Below are 22,038 nucleotides of genomic sequence, written 5' to 3' on the forward strand. Positions count from 1 at the left end.
CCAATTTATATCAGGTAGGTTGAAATCACCCATAATCCAAAAAACTGCATTTTTATTTGTCTCTTTAAGTGTAGTAATCTGATTACATAGTTTCTGCATGTATTCTAAACTAGAATTTGGTAGTCTGTAAATGCTGCCTATTATTAGGGATGTTGAAGTGGTATTAATTTTACAAAATGTTGATTCTATATTTTTTGAGTTAGGTAGGGTAATTTCTTCTGCTATATGAGTGTTTTTTATTGCTAAAAGAACTCCTCCATGATTATCAGCCCTATCTTTTCTAATGACAGAATTGGGTGGAAATAATAGAAAACACCAAACTATGGGAGACGCGTGGACAGAGAAATATAGAGGTGCAGATCTTAGAGAGAAAGTGGAGAGATGGATTGGTCAAACCTTTAGAAAAGATTCCAACAGAAGAGCTAGACAGGCCTTAGATTGGAACTCCTGCAACACAAGACGTAGAGGAAGACCAAAAAGAATGTGATGACGCAGTATACTAGAGGAAGCCGAGAGAACAGAAGAGCAGGGAATCTATTAAAAAACTAGCAAGAGACCGTGGAGAGTGGCATTTTTTTTTTACTGAGGCCCTATGTTCCAAAGATAAAATCCTTATCTTTCACTGGAATTTCTATTCGAGATTATCTCAATCTGGAAGTCAAGCAGTTTACCACTCGGCCACCATGCATTGGGGTGGTTATGGTCACAGAATAAGAATCTAAAGTGAAATTAGTTCTTAAAGTTTAAAGAGATTTCCTTTCAAGACTAATCAAGTCAAGAACTAACAAGGTTACAAAATCAGTTTGTTTGGAAACACTGTCACTACTTATTAAGTGACATTTGATTATGCATGTACAAGTGTCTACTGTGCATTAATTAAAGATGCCTTCCTTCCCTTGAACTGTTGCACTACTTGTTGTCGCGTAGGTCTACTCTAATTAGTACAGCACAACAAATCTTAAAATTCATCAATTAAGTCCTTGATCAGCAGACAGAATATTTATTTGACCATAAAATGAAATACACAATATTCTGGCATGTCCAGCCATCAATAAACACAAGTTTCATCTCACAAAATCCATTGTACAAATTAATGAAATATAGCAAGTAATTAACTGTTAATACTTATGAAATCCAGGGGGCGCGGTGGCCGAATGGTTAAGCGCTTGGCTTCCGAAACTGAGGTCCTGGGTTCGAATCCCAGTGAAGACTGGGATTTTGAATTCCGGGATTTTTAGGGTGCCCCTGAGTTCACCCAACTCTAATGGGTACCTGACTTTAGTTGGGGAAAGTAAAGGCGGTTGGTCGTTGTGCTAGCCACATAACACCCTGCTCGTTGACCGTTGGCTTAAGAAACAGATGATCTTAACATCATCTGCCCCATAGATCGCAAGGTATGAAGGGGACACTTTACTTTACTTATTAAATCCACTGCATTAAACATCCTTACTCTTCAAGAACATGGCGACTAGGCCTACTCCTACTGATTTCTAACCATGTGGTCAACTCTCAGAACGAGACTTCTTGCCCATAATTCCCAACTCTCCACGTGAATCATAAATACAATAAATTGGTGTACCACGTGATTCCCGACTAGTTCATGTCACTGGCTATCAAGCCATGATGTGACAAACACGAGCTCAAAATCAGCCTTCGAAGTGGTCCGCCCAGGCAGTTATAAAGACAGGTTTCAATATTTTCAGAAAGAATATCAGAATGAAATTCTGTCTATTGGCAGAGGAAAACGTAGAAAGAAAGTTGACAGATCTTGTGTGGTGCCCCAACGGTCAAGCCGACCAAGGGGTAGGTGAAAGTGAAGGTGAAGTTTGATGTGAACCGGACCTAACTGATGTCTAATAATGACTATCTAATTGTTCTAATGTTTGTTTGTTTGTAAAATGTTTTACATGTTTCGGATGTTCCTTCAGAGTTGAAGATAGTTTACTTCCTAGTCCAAACCTCCCGCAGGACGACGGGGGATGGGAGCGGGCAGGATTTGAACCCTCGACTATCGATAAATCCGAACGACAGTCCAGCGAGCAAACCGCACAACCAGGCATCCATCTAATTGTTTTGTAATGAATCAATCTCTTTTTTCAAAGCCTTAAAAAAAAAAAAAAATTATGTAAAAAAAAATTGTAATAATTTAGTTAAGTATTTTGTATTGCCAGTGTATAAATTCAGCTTACGCGATAATATGAAAAAAATGCATATTAATTGTTGTTTTAAATTATATTCCACTTACATGCATATTAAATAAATTTTTTGCTTAAAAAAAAGTAATCATTTTTTTTTTTGTAAATGTAGTAGTTAGTATGACAAACTTACATAATTTAGCAATACATTTGTAAAAAAAAAAATTTTTTTTTGACAAAGAATGTAAAACCGTTTTCATAAATGTATTAAAATATGGTAAATACTCATCTTCCTTATTAAATAGTCTTCTGTGTTCGTTACTACTGTAAAGTGTTTTACATGTTTCGGATGTTCCTTCAGAGTTGAAGATAGTTTACTTCCTAGTCCAAACCTCCCGCAGGACGACGGGGGATGGGAGCGGGCAGGATTTGAACCCTCGACCATCGATAAATCCGAACGACAGTCCAGCGAGAAAACCGCACGACCAGGCAGCCATTAATAGTAAAAAGTTGTAAAAATTGTGCATTTTTATGAAAAAACTATTGTGCATAGTATATTTAAAAAAATATTGCAGCTATTGCATCATTACTTTAAAATGACTAAAATATCATGAATTTTTAAAATATCTTTTCTATTTCACGAAATCTAAAATCTTTTCTATTTCACGAAATCTAAACGGGACGGACTGACGGACAGACAGACCAAACAAAACTAATAACGTCTATTTTCATTTCGGGAGCTGCTAAAAAGTGCAAAACTGACTTGTGATTAAGTCGGTGTTAGTTTTAGACTGACATAAAGAGGCGGCCTTATTATTGTGCGGGGCCCTTGAGAGAATGCCAAATGTGGGGCCCTGAGCTGTAAGGGTAGGCCATAAATATCGTACCACGTCTCGCAAACGGTATCGTCCGCCTCTAACGTTGAAGACCTAATTTTTCTTCCAAAACATTATCTTACGTAAGTACTGTACTATTGGCCTTTTAGGACTCGAAGACAAGCCTTATTATTATTATTTGCCTTTCAACTACATATACTCGAAGTGGTCTCCACCTTAACTTCTGGATCTGATACGTCCACAGAATGCTATGTTAAAGACTAAGACTGATTTATTGATCTTTTAATGATCCTTATGAAAATTTGTTGTGATTACAAGGACTCTCTTTCTCATATAAAGACAACACAACAGAAACATACACATAAATAGAACAGACACAAGACAAAAAACAGACTAAGCCTGATTTATTGATCTTTTAATGATCCTTATGGAAATTTGTTGTGATTACAAGGACTCTCTTTCTCATATAAAGACAACACAACAGAAACATACACATAAATAGAACAGACACAAGACAAAGCGTTCCTTGAGCGACTACACACACGCATCTTGACCCTTTGAGGCTAACGTCAAGCGTGCAGTCAAGGATGACGGGACAATATGCCGTCAGGTCGTTTCGAATCCTATATCCGATGTACTGGTCGTGAGCCTTGGCGTTTTCATTCGTCGAAGAAGTTCTTGCATGGTTGGGTCGATTTCGTCAAGCATCTAAACTCCATCTTAGTACAAGTGGCTGTTCAACAAAACATCAGCAGTCACAATAATGACATAATTTAAAAAAAAAAACAAAAAAACTTGACTATGCTGAGGAACACTTCAGGAATGGCATCTTGAGGAAGGCGAGAGAGTTGGCAGACAGACCTGGTATTGAGTTGGTGCTGCCGAAAATTTGCAGACGACAGACACACCGAGCAAAAACCACATGTTTGAATTTTGGGATTATTACAGAGCGCGGCTTCACATTCCGTATCTTGTTTTGTTTTTATTTCATGAAACAAGTGTTTACAGTGAACTTAATATCGTATAGGCATGAGGGGCGAGGGTGCACCATCTGCAGTTCTTTTCTTTAATATTTTTCTGGAGTAAAAAGAGTAAAAAAAAGCTACGACGTTTAGACATAGGTGGCAACTTGGACCCCCCCCCCCCACTACAAAAAATCCTGCGGGCGCCCATGGCGGGGCCTGGGGGCGGTTGCTCCACTTGCCACTCATTAAGACACACATTAAGTGATTGTTGTTGTCGTTTTCAGTTTCAAAGTACATAATGATATTGGCTTACGCAAACCAATCACCTCTTTAAAAATGCTGAGCAGAGCGCAGGCTGGTGGAAATGTGCCACTTATGCTGCCACTTCAATCTTCAGTCATGAAATAAAGCCTTATAGATGTTACGTGAATTAATTACTAAGCAAGTACCATTTATATATGAAGCAGTATCAAATCTTGACCTACAATTGCATGCCTAATTATATCCATTCCCAAACTGTGTCGGATATTCCGTTCCTTTGGTCACATCAGCTGGGCGGAGAGAGGGGGGAACTGCTGTGTGGGAGACAACGTTCCGACCATAAACTATGCCCAGGCTTTCATTTCGCTTATTCAAAGCCCTAACTCCGAGTGTCTATCCAAGATAGAGCTCCACAGCCACAAGAGGAAGTGTGCGAGATGAACCATAGTCGTTCTACGACTGAAGTAGGCCAATGAAATCCATTTGTTTTTTAGTCTAATTTATCATCTACCTTTTGGGTGAGTTTTCGATTTTAAATTACTTAATTAATCTTCAGTTACGTCATTGTACTCGAAGTTTGTAAGCTAATAACATTTTTGTCTCCCTTTAATGTGGGCCTACTCTAGAAAAAAAAAATGTATTCTCTGTTGATGGGTAGGTTTTAGAGAGTAATGCCCCCTCATTTTAAATAATCTTCTTTGCTAGATTCTAGCCCTGATGATCATTTTAGTCTTAAGTCTTTGTTTGGCCCAAGTTAAAACAATGATATATTATTTCTGTCAAATTTCGCCATTTTGTTTAATGTTCTGCAATACTGATAGGCTACTTCAGTGTCTCTTATCTTATCTTATATAATTATAATATAATACAAACGTTACTTTAAAAAAAGAAGATGATTACGTCCCACGCGTCATGCATTTAGTCATGCATGTTAACCAATGACTTAAATTCTGCCAAGTCACTGGTTTTCCTGGCTAGCTCTGGCAACACATTTCATGCTCTAATAGCACTAAAGATAATAATTAAGATAAGATTATTAGCTTTTGGTAATTCAGTTGTCTTATAATTCGTATAATATACACGTTGACCTGTGTCACCTGGTCGCTCACACAGATATCCCTACCCGCGTCGCCACTACATTTATATGTTGTATGTTGGCCTGGGGGGGGGTGTCAACGTTAGGTTAGACTGTGTAACGTTGAAGAGTGCTGTATTACTATTACACATTGGACTGGTCACTACCAATGTGTCGCGAATGCGTAGACTGCTGGGTTCGTGCTTCCTGGAGTCACACTTGACACGTGACAGACACAGACATTACAGATTTGACTCAAGTTCTCTCTGGCAGACAAATATAATTTTATTTAATGACGATAATAACAATACTGCACCTTATTGGCAGTTACATCAAGACTTCCCGATGTGAACCATAATTACATCCGCATAACAGCGGTATTGAATGTCCAAGATGATTAGTTACAGAATAATTTAATAAAATACTCTGAAAGACACAAAGATAAAGGCACATTCCTCGTCCCATATGCCAGGACAAATTTGTACAAATGCTCCTTCTTCCCTAGTGCTATTAGAGCATGGAATGGATTGCCTGAGCTAGTCAGGAAAACCAGTGACTTGGCAGAATTTAAGTCATTGGTTAATATGCATGACGCGTAGGACGTAATCATCTTTTTTGAAGTAACGTCTGTATTATATAAGATAAGATAAACCACAAGTAACGTGCAGGCAATAATATAAAACACTGACCCACACACACACGATTGATAATTAACGTAGCTAAATTTGTTGGTTTCAAGTAGTCCTGGTAAAGACCCTACGCCAACGCTTTAAAGACCAGCTTAGACGCCAACTTGCTTTAACATAGAAGAGAGTACCTCACAGCGGGTAACAATAATACTTCAAATATTCATATCTAACTCTCAGTGTAGAGAAAAACAAATAGGAATATACGTAGCTACTACTTAACTCAGAGTTGATACATAATTGACATAAAATACATATATTAGAAATAAATGGATAGTAGCACCAGGGACCAAGTCTTAAAGAGAGAAAGTTGTGAATTAAAATGCAACGAATATAAGGACATGCGCCGAACGAGGCTCGAACCTGTGACTCTGGATTCGACACCACCGCCAAGCGATAACGCACCAAGCGAACTTAACATCTAGACCATTGGAATGTCTAAAAAGCATTCTTCTGATCCAGAGTCATTTCGCCTGTATGCTAATTACCACCCCAGTGGTCAAAGGTCACAAGCCCTAGCTTGCCCCTCCCCCACCTCGCAGCATCCGTTCACTAACAACTTCGATAGAGCCGACACAGACAGCCGTCAGGCATGTATTAGACAAACAATGGCTCTTATCTAATTGTGTATCTCTCATGATGACAAGTGGACAACATAAACACATTACATATAGAAGCTTCAGTGGGCATGAGCTCAAAGTTAAAACTCTAAGTCGTTACTACTAAAATCATATTTGACTGCCTCGTACAGAGGATAACACTTTAACTCTCTCTCTATTTGGCTGCCTGAACTGACTGAACTCAAAGTCAATTTTAGTCATTCTACTTCCTGTTTTCTACATCAGGAATTCACGTCACGTTTTCAACGTCTGAACGCCTGAGGTGGACATTAAATCAGACAATGTCAACTGAGACTGGGACAAGGGGAGACCTAAACTCCAAACAAAACAAAAAGGAAGCTACACTATAAAACACTGACCCCCCCCACACACACACGATTGATAATTAACGTAGCTAAATTTGTTGGTTTCCAGTAGTCCTGGTTAAGATCCTACGCAAACGCTTTAAAGACCAGCTTAGACGAAAACTTGCTTTAACACGGAAGAGAGTGCCTGGTTGCAGGCGGCTTCGGAACAAGACAGCTGGATGTCACTTACAAAGGCCGTGGGAAACACATCTGAGACCAAAAGGAAATCGGCTGCCGATTACAGACATAGACGAGAAAAGAGAATCTAATTATACCACCGTCGTAAAATGGTTATGTCTGCGTTGTTTGTAGCAAAATATGTAGGTCACAGATGGGTCTGGAAAACGAAATACCCTACTATAGAGCTACCAAAAAATTGTTCGTCTACGGTTTTGCTTAATAAAAATGTTTTAAGAAAGTCGAAATGATGTCTCAAAATATGTTGGCCATTTCTTTTACTTTTTACCTATCCCTTAGTCTGTTGGGCCGTTGGGGCACCATGCAAGATTAGTCGACCGTCTTTTTCCATTCCTCTTTGTCTTTCGCCTTAGAACCTCTTTCAATGGCAGGCCCGTTCATTTTTATATATTGTTCTACCATCGCTTTCTCTGTCTGCCTCTTCTTCTTTTTCCCGGTACTGTTCGCTTAAGGAAGGTCTTTGTTATTTTTATGTAATATTAAATAATATAAAAAGCTTTATTACAATTAGTCTAATTAGCTCTACTTAGTCCTCCTTGTGTTCCAGACCTTTCCTTGCAAAAGTGAAACCATGAGTGAAATTCTCACGAATTTTTATTTTGAACGGAAGCGAAATGCGAGTTTGATTGAAATTGAAACCACAGATCATGTTTTGAAATAGTCTCAGATTGTAGTCTTTTAGTGTGTTGAACAAAATTAGCCATTCACATTAGGTTTTAAATCGAAGTATGGAAAGCTGCTATCTTGTTTTTGTCGAGCTGTTTGTCATGCTTAGATTAAGTTCTACAAAGGTAAGTACATGAATGGTCTGAAAAGTTATCGACTCAACAATAAAATACCTTTAGTAAAACCACTAAATTTAGGAAGCCTTCAGGATAGAAGACTCAAAATTAAAGTAGCAATTATACGTAAAACGAAATTAAATATAAAGAGATCTAGGGCCTAATTAGGAAAGACTAAAAATTATTCAAGCAGGTAACATACACGAAATGCAGAAATCCTAAAGATATCTAGAGCCTTGAGCTACTAGACCTAGCCAGTAGCCAGTCTGACAGAAGGCTCAAAAGTAAAGTAGCAATCATACATAAAACACTGAACCATAATCTTCAAATCAAAAACAAAATTTAATAAAATACTCTGAAAGACACAAAGATAAATGCACATTACTCGTTTTATATGCTAGGACAAATTTGTACAAATGCTCCTTCTTCCCTAGTGCTATTAGAGCATGGAATGAGTTGCCTGAGCTAGCCAGGAAAACCAGTGACTTGGCAGAATTTAGGTCATTGGTGTTGTGAACTCCTAGCTTGGCTTAGACATGACACATAAACATACTTCTTTCAATAACTCAAAGAGACGCCAGTGATGAATTAACAACAAAAATATAACTTTAATAAAAGTCATCAGGATAACTGGAGTTGTAGACAACGCATCAAATGTTAACTATTAAATATGCATAATTATGAAAACTGACTTCTATATTACTTATACTGTACGACTAGGCTGCAAAACTCAGGCCTCTGACAACAATAATAAACTTCAAGCGCTGTCACTCTGTCCCAACCAATGGACCAATCAAATAATAATAAATGAACCTAGAATTATTTTATCTTACACCCAAGATCAAGTGTTGTTTACTATACTATATACAAACATAATCACCACAATTGGTTAATACGCATGACTAAATGCATGACGCATCATGTAATCATCTTCTTTTTTGAAGTAACATCTGTATTATATAAGATAAGATATGACAGAGCATCATGGCGTCGCGCTGTGAAAACTGGCGCACAGGTTGCTGAGGAAAAAAGAGCAACGCCGGCAGAAGAAAAACGCCAGAGAAGAACAGCAAGACAAACGACACTAGCTCCAGCTGGAATAACCTGCCCAGTGTGCGGCCGAACATTCCGGGCTCACATAGGTCTCACCAGCCACATGAGGAGGCATAAAACCCCAGTGCAAAGCCCTCAGCCCCCCTGGATGACAAAGTGGTCTTCATCGAACTACGATGGACGAACTATATATATATATAGTTTAAAATATGCACAAAACATTTTCGTTCTTTGAATTTTTTGTATTTTAACTCTTTCTCTCCTGATTGACGATACCATCGTTGATTTGACCTCATAAAATTAAATTAATGAAAATAAAATTAATGTTTGATTGTATAAACTTCACTGTGTGTTACATAAAAAGAGCATGCTTTCCCCTTTAATTCTAGACCAAATAAAACATTTTCTGATAAAAAAAACGACAAAGTTATTCAACTTTAATAATAACAGGGTAAAAAAATACTAATGAGCGAAATGAAGAATGCCGTCGGAACGTGGAAAATAACTACGGAGAGAAAGAGTTAAAGGTAATGTCGTGTGATCCATTTTCTCTAAAACTGTCGTCATTTGATTCATATCGCCTAAAACTGTCATTAGGTGATGCATCTATCCTAAAGCTATTGTCAGGGGAGCCATCTACACTAAAGCTATTGTCAGAGGAGCCATCTACACTAAAGCTATTGTCAGGGGAGCCATCTATCCTAAAGCTATTGTCAGGGGAGCCATCTACACTAAGGCTATTGTCAGGGGAGCCATCTACACTAAAGCTATTGTCAGGGGAGCCATCTACACTAAAGCTATTGTCAGGGGAGCCATCTACACTAAAGCTATTGTCAGGGGAGCCATCTACACTAAAGCTATTGTCAGGGGAGCCATCTACACTAAAGCTATTGTCAGGGGAGCCATCTACACTAAAGCTATTGTCAGGGGAGCCATCTACACTAAGGCTACTGTCAGGGGAGCCATCTACACTAAAGCTACTGTCAGGGGAGCCATCTACACTAAAGCTATTGTCAGGGGAGCCATCTACACTAAAGCTATTGTCAGGGGAGCCATCTACACTAAAGCTACTGTCAGGGGAGCCATCTACACTAAAGCTATTGTCAGGGGAGCCATCTACACTAAGGCTATTGTCAGGGGAGCCATCTACACTAAAGCTATTGTCAGGGGAGCCATCTACACTAAAGCTATTGTCAGGGGAGCCATCTACACTAAAGCTATTGTCAGGGGAGCCATCTACACTAAAGCTATTGTCAGGGGAGCCATCTACACTAAAGCTATTGTCAGGGGAGCCATCTACACTAAGGCTATTGTCAGGGGAGCCATCTAAACTAAAGCTTATGTCAGGGGAGCCATCTACACTAAAGCTATTGTCAGGGGAGCCATCTACACTAAGGCTATTGTCAGGGGAGCCATCTAAACTAAAGCTTATGTCAGGGGAGCCATCTACACTAAGGCTATTGTCAGGGGAGCCATCTACACTAAGGCTATTGTCAGGGGAGCCATCTACACTAAAGCTATTGTCAGGGGAGCCATCTATCCTAAAGCTATTGTCAGGGGAGCCATCTACACTAAAGCTATTATCAGGGGAGACATCTACACTAAAGCTATTGTCAGGGGAGCAATCTACACTAAAGCTATTGTCAGGGGAGCCATCTACACTAAAGCTATTGTCAGGGGAGCCATCTACACTAAAGCTATTGTCAGGGTAGCCATCTACACTAAGGCTATTATCAGGGGAACCATCTACACTAAAGCTATTGTCAGGGGAGCCATCTACACTAAAGCTATTGTCAGGGGAGCCATCTACACTAAAGCTATTGTCAGGGGAGCCATCTACACTAAAGCTATTGTCAGGGGAGCCATCTACACTAAAGCTATTGTCAGGGGAGCAATCTACACTAAAGCTATTGTCAGGGGAGCCATCTACACTAAGGCTATTGTCAGGGGAGCCATCTAAACTAAAGCTTATGTCAGGGGAGCTATCTACACTAAGGCTATTGTCAGGGGAGCCATCTACACTAAGGCTATTGTCAGGGGAGCCATCTACACTAAAGCTATTGTCAGGGGAGCCATCTATCCTAAAGCTATTGTCAGGGGAGCCATCTACACTAAAGCTATTATCAGGGGAGACATCTACACTAAAGCTATTGTCAGGGGAGCCATCTACACTAAAGCTATTGTCAGGGGAGCCATCTACACTAAAGCTATTGTCAGGGGAGCCATCTACACTAAAGCTATTGTCAGGGGAGCCATCTACACTAAGGCTATTATCAGGGGAACCATCTACACTAAAGCTATTGTCAGGGGAGCCATCTACACTAAAGCTATTGTCAGGGGAGCCATCTACACTAAAGCTATTGTCAGGGGAGCCATCTACACTAAAGCTATTGTCAGGGGAGCCATCTACACTAAAGCTATTGTCAGGGGAGCCATCTACACTAAAGCTACTGTCAGGGGAGCCATCTACACTAAAGCTACTGTCAGGGGAGCCATCTACACTAAAGCTACTGTCAGGGGAGCCATCTACACTAAAGCTACTGTCAGGGGAGCCATCTACACTAAAGCTATTGTCAGGGGAGCCATCTACACTAAAGCTATTGTCAGGGGAGCCATCTACACTAAAGCTATTGTCAGGGGAGCCATCTACACTAAGGCTATTGTCAGGGGAGCCATCTAAACTAAAGCTTATGTCAGGGGAGCCATCTACACTAAAGCTATTGTCAGGGGAGCCATCTACACTAAGGCTATTGTCAGGGGAGCCATCTAAACTAAAGCTTATGTCAGGGGAGCCATCTACACTAAGGCTATTGTCAGGGGAGCCATCTACACTAAGGCTATTGTCAGGGGAGCCATCTACACTAAAGCTATTGTCAGGGGAGCCATCTATCCTAAAGCTATTGTCAGGGGAGCCATCTACACTAAAGCTATTATCAGGGGAGACATCTACACTAAAGCTATTGTCAGGGGAGCCATCTACACTAAAGCTATTGTCAGGGGAGCCATCTACACTAAAGCTATTGTCAGGGGAGCCATCTACACTAAAGCTATTGTCAGGGTAGCCATCTACACTAAGGCTATTATCAGGGGAACCATCTACACTAAAGCTATTGTCAGGGGAGCCATCTACACTAAAGCTATTGTCAGGGGAGCCATCTACACTAAAGCTATTGTCAGGGGAGCCATCTACACTAAAGCTATTGTCAGGGGAGCCATCTACACTAAAGCTATTGTCAGGGGAGCCATCTACACTAAAGCTATTGTCAGGGGAGCCATCTACACTAAGGCTATTGTCAGGGGAGCCATCTAAACTAAAGCTTATGTCAGGGGAGCCATCTACACTAAGGCTATTGTCAGGGGAGCCATCTACACTAAGGCTATTGTCAGGGGAGCCATCTACACTAAAGCTATTGTCAGGGGAGCCATCTATCCTAAAGCTATTGTCAGGGGAGCCATCTACACTAAAGCTATTATCAGGGGAGACATCTACACTAAAGCTATTGTCAGGGGAGCCATCTACACTAAAGCTATTGTCAGGGGAGCCATCTACACTAAAGCTATTGTCAGGGGAGCCATCTACACTAAAGCTATTGTCAGGGGAGCCATCTACACTAAGGCTATTATCAGGGGAACCATCTACACTAAAGCTATTGTCAGGGGAGCCATCTACACTAAAGCTATTGTCAGGGGAGCCATCTACACTAAAGCTATTGTCAGGGGAGCCATCTACACTAAAGCTATTGTCAGGGGAGCCATCTACACTAAAGCTATTGTCAGGGGAGCCATCTACACTAAAGCTACTGTCAGGGGAGCCATCTACACTAAAGCTACTGTCAGGGGAGCCATCTACACTAAAGCTACTGTCAGGGGAGCCATCTACACTAAAGCTACTGTCAGGGGAGCCATCTACACTAAAGCTATTGTCAGGGGAGCCATCTACACTAAAGCTATTGTCAGGGGAGCCATCTACACTAAAGCTATTGTCAGGGGAGCCATCTACACTAAGGCTATTGTCAGGGGAGCCATCTAAACTAAAGCTTATGTCAGGGGAGCCATCTACACTAAAGCTATTGTCAGGGGAGCCATCTACACTAAGGCTATTGTCAGGGGAGCCATCTAAACTAAAGCTTATGTCAGGGGAGCCATCTACACTAAGGCTATTGTCAGGGGAGCCATCTACACTAAGGCTATTGTCAGGGGAGCCATCTACACTAAAGCTATTGTCAGGGGAGCCATCTATCCTAAAGCTATTGTCAGGGGAGCCATCTACACTAAAGCTATTATCAGGGGAGACATCTACACTAAAGCTATTGTCAGGGGAGCCATCTACACTAAAGCTATTGTCAGGGGAGCCATCTACACTAAAGCTATTGTCAGGGGAGCCATCTACACTAAGGCTATTATCAGGGGAACCATCTACACTAAAGCTATTGTCAGGGGAGCCATCTACACTAAAGCTATTGTCAGGGGAGCCATCTACACTAAAGCTATTGTCAGGGGAGCCATCTACACTAAAGCTATTGTCAGGGGAGCCATCTACACTAAAGCTATTGTCAGGGGAGCCATCTACACTAAAGCTATTGTCAGGGGAGCCATCTACACTAAGGCTATTGTCAGGGGAGCCATCTAAACTAAAGCTTATGTCAGGGGAGCCATCTACACTAAGGCTATTGTCAGGGGAGCCATCTACACTAAGGCTATTGTCAGGGGAGCCATCTACACTAAAGCTATTGTCAGGGGAGCCATCTATCCTAAAGCTATTGTCAGGGGAGCCATCTACACTAAAGCTATTATCAGGGGAGCCATCTACACTAAAGCTATTGTCAGGGGAGCCATCTACACTAAAGCTATTGTCAGGGGAGCCATCTACACTAAAGCTATTGTCAGGGGAGCCATCTACACTAAGGCTATTGTCAGGGGAGCCATCTAAACTAAAGCTTATGTCAGGGGAGCCATCTACACTAAGGCTATTGTCAGGGGAGCCATCTACACTAAGGCTATTGTCAGGGGAGCCATCTACACTAAAGCTATTGTCAGGGGAGCCATCTATCCTAAAGCTATTGTCAGGGGAGCCATCTACACTAAAGCTATTATCAGGGGAGACATCTACACTAAAGCTATTGTCAGGGGAGCCATCTACACTAAAGCTATTGTCAGGGGAGCCATCTACACTAAAGCTATTGTCAGGGGAGCCATCTACACTAAAGCTATTGTCAGGGTAGCCATCTACACTAAGGCTATTATCAGGGGAACCATCTACACTAAAGCTATTGTCAGGGGAGCCATCTACACTAAAGCTATTGTCAGGGGAGCCATCTACACTAAAGCTATTGTCAGGGGAGCCATCTACACTAAAGCTATTGTCAGGGGAGCCATCTACACTAAAGCTATTGTCAGGGGAGCCATCTACACTAAAGCTATTGTCAGGGGAGCCATCTACACTAAGGCTATTGTCAGGGGAGCCATCTAAACTAAAGCTTATGTCAGGGGAGCCATCTACACTAAAGCTATTGTCAGGGGAGCCATCTACACTAAGGCTATTGTCAGGGGAGCCATCTAAACTAAATCTTATGTCAGGGGAGCCATCTACACTAAGGCTATTGTCAGGGGAGCCATCTACACTAAGGCTATTGTCAGGGGAGCCATCTACACTAAAGCTATTGTCAGGGGAGCCATCTATCCTAAAGCTATTGTCAGGGGAGCCATCTACACTAAAGCTATTATCAGGGGAGACATCTACACTAAAGCTATTGTCAGGGGAGCCATCTACACTAAAGCTATTGTCAGGGGAGCCATCTACACTAAAGCTATTGTCAGGGTAGCCATCTACACTAAGGCTATTATCAGGGGAACCATCTACACTAAAGCTATTGTCAGGGGAGCCATCTACACTAAAGCTATTGTCAGGGGAGCCATCTACACTAAAGCTATTGTCAGGGGAGCCATCTACACTAAAGCTATTGTCAGGGGAGCCATCTACACTAAAGCTATTGTCAGGGGAGCCATCTACACTAAAGCTATTGTCAGGGGAGCCATCTACACTAAGGCTATTGTCAGGGGAGCCATCTAAACTAAAGCTTATGTCAGGGGAGCCATCTACACTAAGGCTATTGTCAGGGGAGCCATCTACACTAAGGCTATTGTCAGGGGAGCCATCTACACTAAAGCTATTGTCAGGGGAGCCATCTATCCTAAAGCTATTGTCAGGGGAGCCATCTACACTAAAGCTATTATCAGGGGAGACATCTACACTAAAGCTATTGTCAGGGGAGCCATCTACACTAAAGCTATTGTCAGGGGAGCCATCTACACTAAAGCTATTGTCAGGGGAGCCATCTACACTAAAGCTATTTTCAGGGGAGCCATCTACACTAAGGCTATTATCAGGGGAACCATCTACACTAAAGCTATTGTCAGGGGAGCCATCTACACTAAAGCTATTGTCAGGGGAGCCATCTACACTAAAGCTATTGTCAGGGGAGCCATCTACACTAAAGCTATTGTCAGGGGAGCCATCTACACTAAAGCTATTGTCAGGGGAGCCATCTACACTAAAGCTACTGTCAGGGGAGCCATCTACACTAAAGCTACTTTCAGGGGAGCCATCTACACTAAAGCTACTGTCAGGGGAGCCATCTACACTAAAGCTACTGTCAGGGGAGCCATCTACACTAAAGCTATTGTCAGGGGAGCCATCTACACTAAAGCTATTGTCAGGGGAGCCATCTACACTAAAGCTATTGTCAGGGGAGCCATCTACACTAAGGCTATTGTCAGGGGAGCCATCTAAACTAAAGCTTATGTCAGGGGAGCCATCTACACTAAAGCTATTGTCAGGGGAGCCATCTACACTAAGGCTATTGTCAGGGGAGCCATCTAAACTAAAGCTTATGTCAGGGGAGCCATCTACACTAAGGCTATTGTCAGGGGAGCCATCTACACTAAGGCTATTGTCAGGGGAGCCATCTACACTAAAGCTATTGTCAGGGGAGCCATCTATCCTAAAGCTATTGTCAGGGGAGCCATCTACACTAAAGCTATTATCAGAGGAGACATCTACACTAAAGCTATTGTCAGGGGAGCCATCTACACTAAAGCTATTGTCAGGGGAGCCATCTACACTAAAGCTATTGTCAGGGGAGCCATCTACACTAAAGCTATTGTCAGGGTAGCCATCTACACTAAGGCTATTATCAGGGGAACCATCTACACTAAAGCTATTGTCAGGGGAGCCATCTACACTAAAGCTATTGTCAGGGGAGCCATCTACACTAAAGCTATTGTCAGGGGAGCCATCTACACTAAAGCTTTTGTCAGGGGAGCCATCTACACTAAAGCTATTGTCAGGGGAGCCATCTACACTAAAGCTATTGTCAGGGGAGCCATCTACACTAAGGCTATTGTCAGGGGAGCCATCTATACTAAAGCTTATGTCAGGGGAGCCATCTACACTAAGGCTATTGTCAGGGGAGCCATCTACACTAAGGCTATTGTCAGGGGAGCCATCTACACTAAAGCTATTGTCAGGGGAGCCATCTATCCTAAAGCTATTGTCAGGGGAGCCATCTACACTAAAGCTATTATCAGGGGAGACATCTACACTAAAGCTATTGTCAGGGGAGCCATCTACACTAAAGCTATTGTCAGGGGAGCCATCTACACTAAAGCTATTGTCAGGGGAGCCATCTACACTAAAGCTATTTTCAGGGGAGCCATCTACACTAAGGCTATTATCAGGGGAACCATCTACACTAAAGCTATTGTCAGGGGAGCCATCTACACTAAAGCTATTGTCAGGGGAGCCATCTACACTAAAGCTATTGTCAGGGGAGCCATCTACACTAAAGCTATTGTCAGGGGAGCCATCTACACTAAAGCTATTGTCAGGGGAGCCATCTACACTAAAGCTACTGTCAGGGGAGCCATCTACACTAAAGCTACTGTCAGGGGAGCCATCTACACTAAAGCTACTGTCAGGGGAGCCATCTACACTAAAGCTACTGTCAGGGGAGCCATCTACACTAAAGCTATTGTCAGGGGAGCCATCTACACTAAAGCTATTGTCAGGGGAGCCATCTACACTAAAGCTATTGTCAGGGGAGCCATCTACACTAAGGCTATTGTCAGGGGAGCCATCTAAACTAAAGCTTATGTCAGGGGAGCCATCTACACTAAAGCTATTGTCAGGGGAGCCATCTACACTAAGGCTATTGTCAGGGGAGCCATCTAAACTAAAGCTTATGTCAGGGGAGCCATCTACACTAAGGCTATTGTCAGGGGAGCCATCTACACTAAGGCTATTGTCAGGGGAGCCATCTACACTAAAGCTATTGTCAGGGGAGCCATCTATCCTAAAGCTATTGTCAGGGGAGCCATCTACACTAAAGCTATTATCAGGGGAGACATCTACACTATAGCTATTGTCAGGGGAGCCATCTACACTAAAGCTATTGTCAGGGGAGCCATCTACACTAAAGCTATTGTCAGGGGAGCCATCTACACTAAAGCTATTGTCAGGGTAGCCATCTACACTAAGGCTATTATCAGGGGAACCATCTACACTAAAGCTATTGTCAGGGGAGCCATCTACACTAAAGCTATTGTCAGGGGAGCCATCTACACTAAAGCTATTGTCAGGGGAGCCATCTACACTAAAGCTATTGTCAGGGGAGCCATCTACACTAAAGCTATTGTCAGGGGAGCCATCTACACTAAAGCTATTGTCAGGGGAGCCATCTACACTAAGGCTATTGTCAGGGGAGCCATCTAAACTAAAGCTTATGTCAGGGGAGCCATCTACACTAAGGCTATTGTCAGGGGAGCCATCTACACTAAGGCTATTGTCAGGGGAGCCATCTACACTAAAGCTATTGTCAGGGGAGCCATCTATCCTAAAGCTATTGTCAGGGGAGCCATCTACACTAAAGCTATTATCAGGGGAGCCATCTACACTAAAGCTATTGTCAGTGGAGCCATCTACACTAAAGCTATTGTCAAGGGGAGCCATCTACACTAAAGCTATTGTCAGGGGAGCCATCTACACTAAGGCTATTGTCAGGGGAGCCATCTAAACTAAAGCTTATGTCAGGGGAGCCATCTACACTAAGGCTATTGTCAGGGGAGCCATCTACACTAAGGCTATTGTCAGGGGAGCCATCTACACTAAAGCTATTGTCAGGGGAGCCATCTATCCTAAAGCTATTGTCAGGGGAGCCATCTACACTAAAGCTATTATCAGGGGAGACATCTACACTAAAGCTATTGTCAGGGGAGCCATCTACACTAAAGCTATTGTCAGGGGAGCCATCTACACTAAAGCTATTGTCAGGGGAGCCATCTACACTAAAGCTATTGTCAGGGTAGCCATCTACACTAAGGCTATTATCAGGGGAACCATCTACACTAAAGCTATTGTCAGGGGAGCCATCTACACTAAAGCTATTGTCAGGGGAGCCATCTACACTAAAGCTATTGTCAGGGGAGCCATCTACACTAAAGCTATTGTCAGGGGAGCCATCTACACTAAAGCTATTGTCAGGGGAGCCATCTACACTAAAGCTATTGTCAGGGGAGCCATCTACACTAAGGCTATTGTCAGGGGAGCCATCTAAACTAAAGCTTATGTCAGGGGAGCCATCTACACTAAGGCTATTGTCAGGGGAGCCATCTACACTAAGGCTATTGTCAGGGGAGCCATCTACACTAAAGCTATTGTCAGGGGAGCCATCTATCCTAAAGCTATTGTCAGGGGAGCCATCTACACTAAAGCTATTATCAGGGGAGACATCTACACTAAAGCTATTGTCAGGGGAGCCATCTACACTAAAGCTATTGTCAGGGGAGCCATCTACACTAAAGCTATTGTCAGGGGAGCCATCTACACTAAAGCTATTGTCAGGGGAGCCATCTACACTAAGGCTATTATCAGGGGAACCATCTACACTAAAGCTATTGTCAGGGGAGCCATCTACACTAAAGCTATTGTCAGGGGAGCCATCTACACTAAAGCTATTGTCAGGGGAGCCATCTACACTAAAGCTATTGTCAGGGGAGCCATCTACACTAAAGCTATTGTCAGGGGAGCCATCTACACTAAAGCTACTGTCAGGGGAGCCATCTACACTAAAGCTACTGTCAGGGGAGCCATCTACACTAAAGCTACTGTCAGGGGAGCCATCTACACTAAAGCTACTGTCAGGGGAGCCATCTACACTAAAGCTATTGTCAGGGGAGCCATATACACTAAAGCTATTGTCAGGGGAGCCAACTATCGTTTTCCACATGAACTCTCTCATTCCTTCTCTACAGTTTTCTTTTTCTCTCTTGCCATCTCTTAATTCTGGTTTTCTTAATAATCTTTCTCTCTTTATGATTCTTTATGGCCCATTTATCTCTTTTGCCATTTCTTATTTTTGGTTGTTTTCTTGACAGTCTTTCTCTCTTTAAGATTTTTTATCACCCCATAATCTCTCTCTTGGATTGCGTTTTTTATGTTCTGTTTATTCTACATATTTATTTCTATCAATTTCTCTCGTTCTATTTTTTCTCTTTCTCTTTATGCTTCTTTCTTTTGATCTTCTAAAAAATAACTTTATGGTTTTGTTCTCTCTCTCCTTTCTTCCAGTTTCTTCCACGTCTTCTCTTTCTCTCTCTATTTCTCTCTCTTTCTCTCTCTTTCTCTCTCTCTCTCTATTTCGCCCTCTCTTTCTCTCTCTTTCTCTCTCTCTCTCTCTTTCTCTCTCTTTCTCTCTCTCTCTTTCTCTTTCTCTCTCTCTCTTTCTCTCTCTTTTTCTCTCTCTTTCTCTCTCTCGTTCTCTCTCTCGTTCTCTCTCTATTTCTCTCTCTCTTTCTCTCTCTCGTTCTCTCTTTTCTCTCTCTCTCTCTCTCTCTCTCTCGTTCTCTCTCTTTCTCTCTCTTTCTCTCTCTCTTTCTAGTTCTCTCTCTTTCTCTCTCTCTCTTTCTCTCTTTCTCTCTTCGTCTTTCTTTCTCTTTCTCTCTTTCTTTCTTTCTCTCTCTTTTTCTCTCTTTCTTTCTCTCTCTCTCTCTCTCATTCTCTTTTATTGCTGGCTCTTTTTTTTTCCTGTTTTTATTCTGTTTCTCTTTTCTCCCCTTTTCTCTCTCTCTCTCTAACTTTCTATCTCTCCATGTAGGAATTCTGCAAAAAAATGGACGAGAGTGCTAGCTGCAGGTTTCCATGCAACTGTCAATTAGGCGAATGTACTTTATCTGGCCATTGTGCTAAAGAACGAACATGTAGCCCGCCATTCTTCGGAGAACTCTGCCAATACAGTAAGCTCATTAAGTTTAATCATAGCAATAAATGATGCCAGTGTTAAGTTTTGGAAAAAAAACCTGGTCACGATTTTAGGGCATTCCACTGTCCTTTTCTAGCTTAAATATAAATGCACTCAATAAAATTTACCCTAAATCTAAATACATTTTATAATTGTTTAGTAAAAATTAGAGCATTTATCTTATATCTTATATAATACAGACGTTACTTCAAAAAAGAAGATGATTACGTCCTACGCGTCATGCATTTAGTCATGCATATTAACCAATGACTTAAATTCAGTCAAGTCACTTGTTTTTCCTGGCTAGCTCAGGCAACCCATTCCATGCTCTAATAGCACTAGGGAAGAAGGAGTGTTTGTACAAATTTGTCCTAGCATATGGGACGAGGAATGTGCCTTTATCTTTGTGTCTTTCAGAGTATTTTATTAAATTTTGTTTTTGTATTTGAAGATTATGGTTCAGTGTTTTATGTATGATCGCTACTTTACTTTTGAGCCTTCTGTCCTGAAGATTTTCCTAAGATAAGTATTTTTTTTTCAACTTAATACGTGTATCATGTTAAAAGTTATATATTTTTGAAAAAGTAGAGGACCCCCTTTTAAATGTAAGGCACTTGGCAATATCATAGTCTTTCAGTGTCTTAGATACGGACCTGGGTGCACACATTTATCTTTTTTGCAGAGATAGAAACATGAAACTGATCAAGTACACATAAATGGTAATATCATTATAATATACAGAATTGTTTGTTTTAGTTGACAGAGCCTACGAAGCTACTGCTCCGAAATTTGCTATCGATTTTAACAAGGACACTTGCAATAGAGACAGGTCTTCCAGAGCGATAGTTTTTCTATTTAACACAGAAATACGATTTTTTTTTATGGAAATTGATTTCGCACACTTCTCGTCAGTTCCAATGTGTAAGTCTGTAGATTAAATTTATATAAAATTAGATTTTTAAAAATAATCCTCAGTTATTAATTAAGAAGAGGCGCGGTGGCTGAGTGGTATAGCGTTCGGCTTAGAAACTTGAAGTCCTGCGTTCGAATCCTGGTGAAGAGTGGAATTTATTTTATTTCGGGAGTTTTAGGGCACCACTGAGTTCACTCAACTCTAATCAGTACCTGACATTAGTTGTGGAAAATTAAAGTCGGTCGGTGGTTGTGCTGGTCACATGATACCCTCTTTTCTTATTTTATGAAATACAGACGTTACTTCATGCATGATGACCAATGACCTAACCGTTGGCCACGGAAGCAGATGACCTTTTTATCATCTGCCCTATAGATCGCAAAATCTGAAAGGGAAGCTTAAATTTACTTTTTTTTTTAAAAATAATATTAATTAACAGTAGCAATGAGAGCTCATTACGACATGATTTGCTTTCTCAGCACTTCTAAAATTTAGCGTTCGAATCAACTTTAACGACAATGCTGAAGACACTCGCGAGTCAATGAAAATTTTAGAGAAAACCCCACACAAAGTACAGTACTACTGTGATTCAAAAATATCTTTCACTAAACTGACTCTGCATGGTAGAGGTATATCTCACATCTGCTCGGTTTATGTCAGCGGAGGTGAGTTATTTTGTTTGTACTTTAAGATTAACATTCTAGGCCAAACCTCCGGCAAGGCGTCGGTGGATTTGGCGACGGGCAGGGTTTGAACAAAACAAAACCTACACATGAACGAGTGTTTGTTCAACATGTTTTCTTTACTATTATATATATTTATAGCTTTTATATAGCTTATAGCATGCTCAGAGCGCTTTGGTCCAATCTCATT

General features: G+C 41.5%; 1 protein-coding gene across 3 annotated transcripts in view; it reads left to right on the forward strand.

Moving 5' to 3' along the window:
- The first annotated feature begins 7,747 nt into the window (after positions 1-7,747).
- Positions 7,748-22,038, forward strand: part of LOC106074796 (uncharacterized) — a 48,912-nt gene continuing 34,621 nt past the window's right edge. For all 3 annotated transcript variants that reach the window (XM_056028987.1, XM_056028985.1, XM_056028986.1), the window contains exons 1-4: positions 7,748-7,914; positions 20,109-20,247; positions 21,009-21,173; positions 21,645-21,830. In XM_056028987.1, coding sequence (XP_055884962.1) covers positions 7,852-7,914; positions 20,109-20,247; positions 21,009-21,173; positions 21,645-21,830 — 553 coding nt within the window. In that variant the 5' untranslated portion in view covers positions 7,748-7,851. The remainder of the gene's footprint in view (positions 7,915-20,108; positions 20,248-21,008; positions 21,174-21,644; positions 21,831-22,038) is intronic.

Source organism: Biomphalaria glabrata, chromosome 5, assembly GCF_947242115.1.
Source record: "Biomphalaria glabrata chromosome 5, xgBioGlab47.1, whole genome shotgun sequence".
Classification (NCBI taxonomy): Eukaryota; Metazoa; Mollusca; class Gastropoda; family Planorbidae; genus Biomphalaria; species Biomphalaria glabrata.